This window comes from Strix aluco, chromosome 11, assembly GCF_031877795.1.
Source record: "Strix aluco isolate bStrAlu1 chromosome 11, bStrAlu1.hap1, whole genome shotgun sequence".
Taxonomy (NCBI): domain Eukaryota; kingdom Metazoa; phylum Chordata; class Aves; order Strigiformes; family Strigidae; genus Strix; species Strix aluco.
The window spans coordinates 7,562,500-7,575,258 of NC_133941.1; the positions used below are offsets into that span (position 1 = coordinate 7,562,500).

Consider the following 12,759-nt stretch of genomic DNA (forward strand, 5'->3'; position numbering starts at 1 on the left):
GGGGTCTGAACATTTCATTCACTACCCACTACCACAAAATTAATTCATGAATAAATATGTAAAAGATTCATGAAGATTTACCTCTTCCACCTCTAAACGAACATTCCCTGCCACTAAAAAATATATTTAACTGTAATGACATATTAATCAATATTCTGTTTGGAAACACATAATGATACTTCAACATCCCTCTATTTTTGATTCAGCATTTTCTTTCCTCTCTCAATGGTGGAATCCCTTGGCTGGGAAAGAGGAACGTCAGGAGTGCGTCCATCAGTTCTGAAGTGGCTGGATGCTGTCAAGGCTTTCTTTTCTTTATTTATCTCTTTCATTAACACCCACCTTCTAAACCTTTCCACAGTGGCTCCAACGTGAAACACTATATTTTGCAGTGCTTTAACATATGCCACAAAACCAGAAGACAGCACCAAACTCATTCACATATTATTCACAATTCTGGAACTTAGATTTACAAAGCCATATAGATTGGATTAAAAAAACAGAACAGTATCTATTCAGGAACCTTTCCTTTTTACCTAAGCCATAGTGATATGCACATGAAAAACACAAAGTTTTAGAAGCATCTCTGTTATGTCTTGAATATTTCACAGTGTTGCAGATAAACCGGTAAGGATTATTTAAGCTTCGCCAGTCTCTTAGTAAGTGTACTCAGGGTGGAAGTGGGGCTGAAAATCCTGAACTGCTATTTTAACAAAACTGTAATGCCTCCCTTAACAGTTCTGAATGTTCCTGCTAGCTGTCTACTGCAAGAAACCCTTACTTCAAGGGTTCTCAAACATCTCTCTCTCTATGCCTTTCCGTCTTACTCTGTTCTTTTGATTTTATCTTGTACTCCTCCTTGTCCTTTTGTAATCAGTCTGATTGCAAACTGATTGATCCTAAGCTTAACCTCTGCACTCCCCTGGAAATGATGCAGCATGGTGTGATGTTTCTACACTGTAGAACTCATTTGGGTCATTAGCTCAAGAAAAGAAAAAAACCTGAAACTACACAATTCTGTTCCAATGTGCCTTTAAATCACATTTATAAACTCAGCTTTCTGATTTATCCTTCTGTTTACTTCCCATGCAAGGAAGCAGAGACAAGAATGAACTTGAAGCAAGTCCTTCACTCATTGCAGATTTAAAGTCTCCAGTAATGATTATACTTTATAGACTTATTTACAGCTTGCTTACACACAGGGATTTTGACAGCTATTCTGTAAATACACTCTCCTACCCACTAAGCTCCATTGTAAACCACCAGGAACATGCACAGGGTCAGACCTGAGCTCCTTCTGTCATCCTTATTCTCCTTATCTCAGAAAACCAGAATCTGAGCCCACATCCTCATGCATTACAAGGCAGATCCTAGCAGCTACCACCTGAATGATCTTTCTGGGTGTCTGCGGATATGGTTTTGTGAGGACTGCAGTCCTCAAAAGTAAAAGGGGAGACGGTGGAAAGAACGTCCTCTTGAACTGTAAGGGCCTGACCTCACTACTCCATTTCTCATACCTTGCCAGGCTATTGTTCAGCAGTTGTTTCAGTCAGGCTGCTACAGATTGACCTCCAAATTAAGGAGGACACAGCCAAATCCCTGACAACCTGCATCCTGCCCTCCACCCAGGGGAGTATTGAGGCCTCTATTTACATGCAAACACCAAAATAGAAATTGCTGCAAATTAAGTGACAGCACACTTTTGACACTGAGAATTTCTCTGAAGGATTCTGCTTAGCATTTAAAGGCTGACAGAGCAGAGCTGAGTACACTCCAATCCCACTCACGTTCACCTGAGCAGTGAATCATTAACAACTTCTGAAAACCCAGCCGAAACATGGCAGGCTCCTTATTCTATGAGGTTATGGGAAATGTTTCTGGTTTGAACAACGTGCCTAAGGTCACATAACAAACAGGATGTCAAGAAAACAAAGCAGCCTGCCCAAACACAAAGCTGCTAGTCCACTCAAAGGGGCAAACAATGTTCTCCCCACTTACTTCAGAAAACATTTAAAAAACATTTTTTTCTTGCATTCTTTAATCAAACTTCAGCAGAATAAAACAGTACTAAAAATACTTATTGTACATCCACATGTGCCCAAGAAGCAAGGGTGTCTACAGAAGCTTTATACTTCTGGAATCAATTTTCAGAGCCTTTTCTTGGGTAAAGGAAACAAGAATATGAATTCACAAATTCAATTTCTGCTTTTGTCATGTGCTAGCCATCAGTAGCTCTGCTTTGCATTAGTAATTAATTTTAGTCAAATTATGTTCATTTTGCTTATTTAAAACTTCAAAGCTTTAGGAAAAGCATAGTTTCCTGACCTAAAAAGTAAGGGCTTTGAAGTATCTGATGAAAATAAACTCACTACCATACACAAGTGCATAATTAGCCATAATCAGTCATAATGCAGAAAATACCGTAATACATTCCCTGACTTTGCAAATGAAAGATTGTTGGTGATATGCACCACATATTCTAAAAGTGAAATGAGCTATCTTCTCCACATAAACCAGAAATATTCTTTTATTTTAAATATCTTGAGGGAAAGTTTAATATTTTGTTCTCATCTTATGAAGTGTTTAACTTCCTAATTTTTTACAAGATTAAAATTACACTTTTATGCAACTATGAAGAAATGCTTTAAATATTAAATATAACCAGGAAAAACTAATTCTAAAACTATTTTACCACCAACCATGAGATATAAAGAGTAGGCTTTTCAGCATATCCCCACTATCAATTTTTTGTCCACTTCATCCTAATTAATCGTCCTGAGCTGTTAGGAAATTCAAAGCACGGTCAATGGGTTGATCAGAAATGTTTCTGAACTCCTGTTTCAAGTAATCATACCTATCAAAGAAGCGTTTCATACCTACCATACCCTGGAAGAATACTTTTTCAAGTGTTAGGAGTCACTGATATATTCAGAAAAACACCAATAAAATGCCAATTTAGACAGTTTGAGTCCTATTTCTCATCAGAAAGAAGCAAATATGAAACATAATCCCAGTTTGTTGTTCCAGTTCTTTAATACTTGAAGTCAAATCATAATTTCCATGCTACCTAATTGTGTCATCACAGAAGATTACAACTTTGAGCAGTAAGCAGCATAGCACTCCCAAGCAATAAAGATGCAAATACCCACAGCAGTAGAATAAAGAAATATAGAAAAATATCAACAGAAACAGTTCTACTGCACGCCTAAGTCATAGCTGGTTTACCAAACTAGTGCAGAATAGACTGTAAGAGTTTCTATCCTGGAAGCGCAAAAAAAAATGACTGGTACACAATTTTTGTTTAAATCGGAATGCTTCACACTTTTACTGTTAGTAAATCTTGTTTTTAATTAGACCTAGAGCAACGTGAAGCAAACTCAAAGGAACAAACATACAAGAGAAAGACAGCCTTCTGGCTGCTTGGGCAGAGTTGGGGAGGAACCAGAAACTGCCACAGAATAATTGATGAAAGTATGCCTTTAATAGGAAACCAAATGTTGTAAATATTTTTTCTTGCTTTGCAGATCATTTATTTATTAATACTTCTCTATTATTTACCCTGGAAATTCACCCTGCTGCCATTCTCAAATCTCAAAGCAGGCCTAGGACACTACGAGCAGCAGCATCTCTTCATCATCAAATGACCTTCAAGTGGATTTCTACATTTCTACCACCACTGATCAAACATTCCAGGCAAAAAGTCTATTTCAAGTCATCTCTAAAAGAAAGCAATCTCTGATTTCTTGCTTCCTGGAAATGCAGGCGGGTTCATCACCTGTGCTTGGCCATTTGGAATGACTGAGGCTTGCAGACACGTGGAAGCTGGGTGTAGAGTAAAAGCTAATCAGCCAGCAAAGGGAGTAGGGGAGAGCAATTCTTCATCAGAAACATGTTCGTCAAGTAGCTCTTTAAAAACACTGCCTACTTGCCAGTTGATAACATGAATCAGGCACAATGTGGCAGAGGTCACCAGCTAAGCCAATGACAACCCAAAATGGCTGCTCATAAGAGAGAACAAAGTAATGAACAAAGCGTTCAGCCGCTGGCAGAAATCCAAAACCTGTCACCAGCCAGAAACCCCCCAAGCCCACCTCCCGCGCGAGGTGGGAAGTGACAGCTCTGCAGAGTCAGAAACTCCCAAGTGCTCCTCCCGGCCCTGGGCTCCTCTGTGACAAGCACCAAGCGAGACATCCCATCTCCACCTCAAATCTCCCACTGCTATAGGAATGGTCTAAAAAAATATCCTAGACAACTGGCTATGATGGGTGGTTTTTCTGAATATCTCTGTTACTAGATCTTCAAGGGAATAAGATGTATTATACTGAGGTCAGGGACTTAAACACACACTTTGCTTTTTAATTATAAAATCTCATTTTATTTCACTCTTAACAGATGCTACCAGCGTGGTGTGGGATGAGACATCTCTGCACCAGTGGAAGGAAATACTGAAAAATGACCAGATGTTACAATCCATAATCTGTTACAGGTTGCAAGACCGCAGAGAACTCAAAACTCCTCACTTGCCCATCTGACAGACTGACACCTCTGCCATGTTTTTGTCACCTTGGCTAGACTTTCAGGCAGTTACAAGATTCTGGAAATGGACTGACCAAAATAACGTCTCCATTACACAGGGAAGTAACTGAGAAGACATGGAAGAAGTCCCAAATAGACAGGTTATGCACCAGTGTTTTTCTACCTGTGGTTGATGCCTCATATAAAAAGCCATATGCAGCACCTAAAACCCAAATGTATAATAATCATAACATAGATCAGAAATAAATTAAATATAGCCTTAAAAAAAACCCCAGAGTATGCATAGTTCTGAATGGCACTGATAAACTTCTTAAAACATATGGCCTAACTATATGGAGGGAGGGGAAGGAAAAGGAGTTTAATGTTATGGCACAGAACTTCCATGCCCAAAGGATGTCACTACTTCACTGGTTAAGGGAACTGGAAATATTCACAGCCTCATTCCTAGTGCTTATTACAGCCCATGCAGTATCCACCAAAACAAACAACATCCATTGCTCTTCCTTCAGCTACAAAGCCAGTCATCTCACCAGAGAAAGCTATCAGGCTGTCCAAGCATCTCCCTTTCATAAATCCAACCCAAACCATTCTGTCATTTAACTGAAAAACAAACCCAGACTGAAACTCTGCATGAAAGAATTCAATTAAATAGATTCACTGTTTCCAATGTGTTTGCGGTGGCAGAGTTGAAGAAGTTAGAAAATTTAAGGGAAAATAAATTTCTCATGCCATCTTCAGACCTTAAGCAAGTAATATGTTGACAATAAAAAAAAATATTCAGTTGTTTTTAATAGCCCTTTCATCTATAATTATCATAAATATTTATATATTTTTCCTATACCCGTCACTGTTATCTATAATTTGCACATACAACTTTTCTCATAACTGGAATTTCCCTGACATTTTTATACCAATCTTGTGTATGAGTAACTTTTTTTTGCACAAGGCAGTAACTGTTTTCTTGGCTGCCACTAAATTAGCAGATGTCAAATTAAACTGTTCTTTTGTCCATGGATCCCTCAGAGGAAGATCTCAAAAGAGTGAAGTGTTCCACTAGTAATCTGTGTCTGGTTGTTAATTTGCAGCTTCATATTTTTTAGTCAAAAGTCTTGGACAAGCAGACAAACCTACCAAACATGATCAAAAATCTCCCTTAATTGTCCATTCCTGACAATTCCTACAAAACTTTTGCATCGCACAAAGAATTTAAGTGGACAAGAGTTAGACACCAAAGGTAAAGTAACACAGTAGGAGTGATTCTCTCTCCTCCTGACACAAATTGAGACTATTGCTCATTGCTTACATTCCTCAGGGTCTATCTACTCCTGTACTCCTTGCCGTTTTTCATCTTTCCCAGTTATTGTTCCCATGAGCTTGCTTATTCCTCCAGAAGTATTCCAAACACAGTGTACAAATGGGTGTTTAAAGTTGCTGCTACTGATGCTCTCAAAGTATCTACCCATTTTCAGACAAATAAAGCTCTTCCACTTACAGTTTAATCCTTGAAAAAAGAATAAAATAACACTATTGTTCCAAACTGAATTACTGCCCACTGAATCCTGAAGGTCAGTATTTTGCCTGCTCCACCTTACTTTAGACAAACTGCCAAATTTATTAACTTAAAATGCCTGGGCACTGTGTAAAAAAATCACATCTTTAAAAATGTGGAAAGCACACTGCAAAGTTGCAACATTTATAATGCCTCTTGAACAAACTAATTTAGCTGATAAGGACTTATCCGTAACCTTTGGTCCTTCATTTGTAAACAACACAGATCTATACCTTTTTATTATGAAAAGCAGAAAACTAAAATCCAAATCATTAATTATACAAAGATACAAATGATAGAGACCAATTTAAACTACTTTGCTCTCTAGGGCCAATCAATAAAGCACTACTGCACAAATTAAAGACAAACAGGGTGGACTGAAATTGATCTGTCACCAAGCACTACCAATATGCAAGGTAAATAAATCCAAATGAATAATAATGTATCGCTCACAAAATATTTAAAAAGTGCTTTTCTTAAATTAAACAGTCCTTGAGTGTAATAGCCCAACCCACATTCATGCCCAATGGGGATAGTGCCTAGAGCTTTATGATTTTGGATTCTAAGCTTCTACACTATCAGATCATCACAGAAATAAAACAAAATGAAATTCAATTTTGGGATACAGTCTTGTAGTTTAGGAAACCTATGAGCAAGCAGAAAGAGACCAGGAAGAACAAAGCTCATGGGTAAATCTGCTCAACAAACCAGCACCTTTTAAACAAACAAACAAAAAAATGAAACTCAAGAACTTTTATTTACTGAGTATGTTTTGTGCTATCAGCATAAAATTTTAACTCAAGATTTAAAAAAGTGTTCCAACAAATAAGTGTAAACACTTGCTATTTTTCAATGCCTTCACAGCCAACATTTAGCCACTAATGCTACAAGAACATCACCATCAGCATAACGTCACAAACAAAAAAAACCTACCACAAAAAAAAAAATCTTGAGTTCTTATTTTCTTATTTCCATTACCATATTAAATGAAGGCTTCAGTTCACAGCTTAGAATCCGTTTTCAGTAATATTCATGCAACAGAGACTTCAACAGCATCTATTCAACAGCACAGCATACCTCCACTATTAAGGAATTTTTCATAATAGTGAATCTTAACTTCTCCTAGTTTCATGCCTACTCCTGCTGTGTTATCTAGTTAAAATAAGATCAATAGGCAGCTATTAATTATGGATCAATGTTTAATTACCAGTTCCAAAGTTATCATCATAATCAGTTGCACAGATAACATGATTTCTATGTGCAGTGTTTTATTAAAATGCTATGGAGTGGGGAAGAGATGAGTATACAGCTAACTGATTCACAGATGTCTAGAAATTGGCTTTCTCAGCAGTGAGTATTAAAGGAAATTTTCTGGAGAAAATCCTTAGGGTATATGCTCAAAGCTGCAGATTATAGTCTCAAACATGCACAGAAAGATTGGACTGGCCAAGGCAATAATGAGCTGAACTACTTGCTACAGATGTGGTCAACAGCAACAAAAAAAATACAACACTCGGGTTAAGCCATCCTGGAACTGTACGTGTGAGTCTCCAAAACAGAGAGTGGGAGAATCATAGCTCTAAGCACTAAATGAATACATTTCCAATTTTTGCTGAAAATGAACCTTCCAAACAAGAAAGTGGAAAATATAGTTGAGAAATTATCTACTTCTAAGAAACAACCAAACCTCAGGTGTTTCTAACCCTCATCTCACTTTTCAGTATTCCCAAAAGAATCTCAGTCTCTTCACACATGCCTCATAGCATCCTTGTTGGCCATCATTAGCCAGAAAGACCAAATGGAAGTTTTTAAAAAAAAAAAAAATTAAAAAATGCCATATGCACTGACAATATTCCAGAGAAAAACAGAAGGAAACAATCACTCAGATACCTGTAAAGAAAACACAGAGTTTGTCTATCGACACTTTATCTAGTGCCTCAGGAGGCAGATCAATGAAAAAACACTTGTTTTTACAGCAAAAACTTTAATGAATCCTAAATATACCCAAGCAAGGTAAGAAGTCTCTTTTGGTAAACTGGTTGGGAGTTCAGATTGAGGGCCAGGAGGAAGGCTTTACTTATCCACAGCCAGGTTTAAGACAGCAGGTGTCCCAGCTAATCTCAACTTAATGTCATATTCATGAAGGCTGTCTCTTCTTACCTAATTAGCCCTATCCCCTGATTATACTTACATGAGGTACAAAGAAAGGTAAATAAATGCAGTGAGGTGCACCTTTTCTACTTCAAGACAAAGCTGTGAATATCTGTGCCAGAGCCAGATTGCTCCCAAGGCAGGAGTTCCACCAGTATAAAACTAACTGAAAAAATAATTTAAAAAAAAAAAAAAAATCACAGTCTAAGGTTATATTTATGTTTTCATTTCCTTCTTTCTTCTCAAAAAAGGATTCGATAACCATGTGCTTAATGGAACTGCCAGGGAGGAGTGGGCCAAACATCTGCTCCACTTTGGCATTTCAGTTTTGTCTAGTTTGAAGAGGGCTTTCCAGTCATTTGGTTTAAGTACCTATAGAAAAAACTGTTTGTGAAAGTCTGTAGGCTCATGTATTTCCTGCCTCTAAATATAAAACCTTAAAAATTATAGCAGAACTGTCAACCAGGAAAAGCCAAATAGGGAAACAGTCCGAACCTTCAAGAAACTTTTAAGAACTTAACATAAAGCTAAGAAAAAAAAGTAAGAATTTGGCATTGAAATAGCTTCTGAAGTCATGAATTTAAAGTTATTTTCAGTAATGTTTTCTGTTGCATGGAAGATCATTAAACTCACAGCTGATAGCTTCTTAACAAAGACAGAACTTTCTCTGTTCAGCATTAACCAGGCTTTATAGGTAATTCAAGTCTAGGAATTGAAGGCATCTGCAGTGAGCAACCTTGTACAGTTCCCCATTTTAAACATACATAGCATTCAGCAGACTTTATAACAGGAATATTGTTTAATTCCATCTTCCCCATCTCCCTTTTTTTCAATATTTTCAACATGCATGAAATTTGGAAATGTTACGGCAGGACTGAGCAGGACTGAGGACCATTTTGAAGGCTAGAATAGGGTTGCATAATGCACCAGCCAATCTGCTCACTGTATTAGAAAACTGGAGAGTTACCTTAAGCATATTTTTTTTTATGATTCTGATTTAATTGTTCCTCATTTATATTCATCGCTGAAATCCACTGCATCTGAAGCTATTTTGAAAACACAGCATTCTCCCAAAGGGCCCAATCCAACTCCCATTCAAATAAACAGCCTTCAATGGAGCCTATTTGTTGCTAGCCAACAAGATTGAATTCTGCTGCAGAGTGGTCCCTGGAGCGTTTGTCACAGCTCTTTACAAATATTGCTCCAGTAAGAGCAGGTCTAAATATGCTTGTCCACATGCACTGCAGACAACTGAAATCTATCTTTTATCTTCTTGAAACACTTGGTCAGATTTAAACTCCAAAAGCACAAAGAACCGAATCTATCAAGAATATAAAAAGTAAAAAGAGTAAAAAATGTCTAACAGTTATAAAAAGGTAAAGAGCCAAAGGGAAAGCAGAAGGACAATAAAATATTTTCATGTGATAGGATCAAGTACCATTTATTCCACCCCCAAAATGAAGTTACACAGAAAAATGTTTGTGTGTAGATTACGACAGTATACAGCCAAACTCCTCAAAAACCTTGTTTCAACACAGCCATGAACAACGGTTTTGAAATAATAAGAAATTTTGCAACACATACAAAGCGCACAAACACCACTCCAGTAGTAAGTCATGAAGGTTATGAGGAAAGATCTTAAATCTCACCAAGTATCTACTCACACAGGGTTACCAAAACAACAAAGTTTGAGACTGATAGGTCTTGATTATGTCCTTAACATAGGGAAGACCTGTATCTGAAAAGAACAATGTGACAGGCTTTGAGAAGAGGGCAGGTTTTGCTGGTTTATGGTACATAAACAAATAAAAGTAACAGTGTAACTCCTGGTCAGAGCTAAGTAGTGAATGATACAAATGAGAAAAACTCTTACTCTCAGATACTTTATCCTACTTTTTAGCACAGAAATGAAGACTCTGGCTGATGAATTTATTTGTAGTTTAAAGTCTGAGACAGTGAAAGATCAGATTATTTAGATGGAAATTCTGTAATGTAACACTGCAAAAATGAAGACCTTTCTACAGGAAAGCATTTTACTTTGAAATTAAGAACTTGATTTGTTGCTATACAGTTCTGATGTGGTTCTTGAAAATAGTCTACTTGGAAAGCACAGAACTTGTGAGATGCTCTTAGTATCTGTCAAGAGTTCAGAAAGAGAATAATAAAATTTGATTTATAATACAAGTTTAATATCTCTATTTCACAAGTAATACACAAAAAAGATAATTTTTTTTAAAAAAGTTGGCCACATTAACATGCCAACAACACTCTTGAGAATCTGAGCTATCCAGTGACTTCAGTGAGGAAACTTACAGGCTCACTCCACACTTTGAGAGATGACAGAATAGAGCATGAACTCCTGATTTCCACCCGCACCTCAAATCCCCACTGCAGCGCCAGATAAAGACAGGGCTTGAAACCAAACTCAACCAAAGCACCTTCTACACTTCACTCTGAGATGACTCTGTCCAGACATCGCTCCGTACTCAAGCCTTACAAAAACCCTCTATAACAGCCCTCCAAGAACAGTAGGGACACACACAAAAACGGGGAGGTTACCTCTGAGTTCCTTATTATAGGATCAGATCACACAAGTCATGATGCCAGGAACGCATCTTCAACCATGTAACACTGTTGGGACTGACAGGATTGCTCAACACAAATAGATTTCAATATTTATGTATACAGATAAACATATGTATATACACATTTATGTGTATGTATACATACGAACACATATACACTCTCTCCCTCTCTGTGTGTATATATATATGTATATATGAAATGGACACACACTAAACTGATTAACCAGTTGCACCGAATTGCCAAATACTATACCCACCATTAAAAAAGGAAAGTTGGGCACAAAAGATTTCAGATTTAAAACCAAGCTAGCTAACTTCTTTCAGGTTAAAAGGTAAACCACACAAAAGTAGATGCACAACGCAAGTAACGTTCAGCACCACCACCACAGGCTTTATCCGACAGCCGTCCCACGCAGCCGTACACCGGCAGCCACCAGCACCCCCCCAGGAGTGGCACCTGCGGAGCACAACCGGCCAGAAACACACTTTGTTCGCTCCGGAGGCTTTTGCTTCTGGGAAAATACTTATGCTCGGAAGCGTGGACCAAAGTAGATTCCCATGCAGCTGCTGATCTGATAAAAAGACAAAATAAAGAGGCTGGTTGCCAAAGGCACCAGAGCTGTCTAAAATGTTCATATCTCATTTTACCTTAGCATGTCTGCTGTCGGGGTGAGTAAAGAACTCCCGCTACACCTCAGGAGAGCTCCTGAGCACCAGCCCTTCAAGGAGGCCCATTTACTCGTTCCCATCACACTTCTGGGATCCAAGACCACCGGGAAGTCAGAGCTATGACCGGTCTTTCCAGGTGAGCACAACTGGGCGTCCTCCCTCCAGCCGGACCTTTAGCCACCAGCACAAAGCCCAAACCAACCCGATGCTGCCACCTGAAACGTGTTTAAATAAATGATACGACTTCGTGCACAGTGTCACCTATTTCTGCTACTGAAATAATTGGAAGTACTTCCCGTTTTAGGGGCAGGGAGGCCTGCAGAGCTGGCTCTTCGGGCCACGCTCGGGCCGATTCAGCCCTGACCCGGCCGCTTCCCGACCTTTGCCCCGACCCCGCGAAGCGCCGGGCACGATCGAGCGAGGCCGCCGGGGCGGTTTATCTCCACCGCTGAGCCCGGAGTGGGGCTTAACGCATCCTCCGGGCGACAAAACCGGAGCAGCAGCCCGAGCTCCGCCAAGGCGGAAAGCCAAAGGTCTCCCTCCAGCTGCGAGCAACGGGCCCGCACAGGGGGGAGGCCCCGCTGGCCGCGGGGGAACGGCGGCTCCGGGGGGTGGAAAGCGGCGACTGAGGGACGGGGAGCAGGGCGGCTCCTGAGGAGAGGCTCCCCGGAGCGCCAGGTGCGCGGCCCGCCAGCCCTCCCTCGGCGCCTGGGCCACGGGCAGGGCCGGCGGGATGCGGCGGCCGGGGCCGTGCTCACTCACCGGGAAGCTGCCCCGCCGGCGAGCGGATCTCAGGGCCAGGTCCCGCAGCACAGCCCCCGCCTGCCCAGCCAGGGGAGCCGCCATCTTAGCCGCGCCGCCTGCCCCGGCGCTGTCTCCGCCCTGCCCCGCTCCCCGGGCGGAAGCTCGGCGCGGCCCCGCGGCGCCCACCCCCGCGGCGGGGAGGAGAGGAGAAGGGACGGCCGGGGTGGCCTCCGCCGCGGGGGTGGGGGTCCGTGGCGGGGGGGGGGGGGGGGGCATCTTAGGGCAGGGTGCATGAGTGAGGCCGGTGCGAGGGGCGGGCGCGGGAGGGGGTGACCGCGTGTGGGGCCAGTGCGGGTGGCTGGAGCAGGAGGGGCTCTGTGGAGAAAGCGTGGGTAACGGTGTGCAGAGGTACTGCTCTGGCTTTTTTTTTTTTTTTCATGGCTAAAAAGCACGGGTTTTTTTAGTTTTTTTCAAAAAGAAATAGTAAATTAACCCAAGTTAATAAACCCTAATAAGCCCTGCTGG

The 12,759-nt window shown here is 40.6% G+C and overlaps 1 protein-coding gene across 1 annotated transcript in view; it reads right to left on the minus strand.

The window, feature by feature from the left end:
* The window catches only part of SUCLG2 (succinate-CoA ligase GDP-forming subunit beta), a 138,737-nt gene extending 126,374 nt beyond the window's left edge, over positions 1-12,363 (minus strand). Inside the window, exon 1 of the mRNA XM_074836051.1 lies at positions 12,253-12,363. Within this exon, the coding sequence (XP_074692152.1) occupies positions 12,253-12,336 (84 nt within the window). The 5' untranslated portion in view covers positions 12,337-12,363. The remainder of the gene's footprint in view (positions 1-12,252) is intronic.
* Between the last annotated feature and the right edge of the window lie 396 nt (positions 12,364-12,759).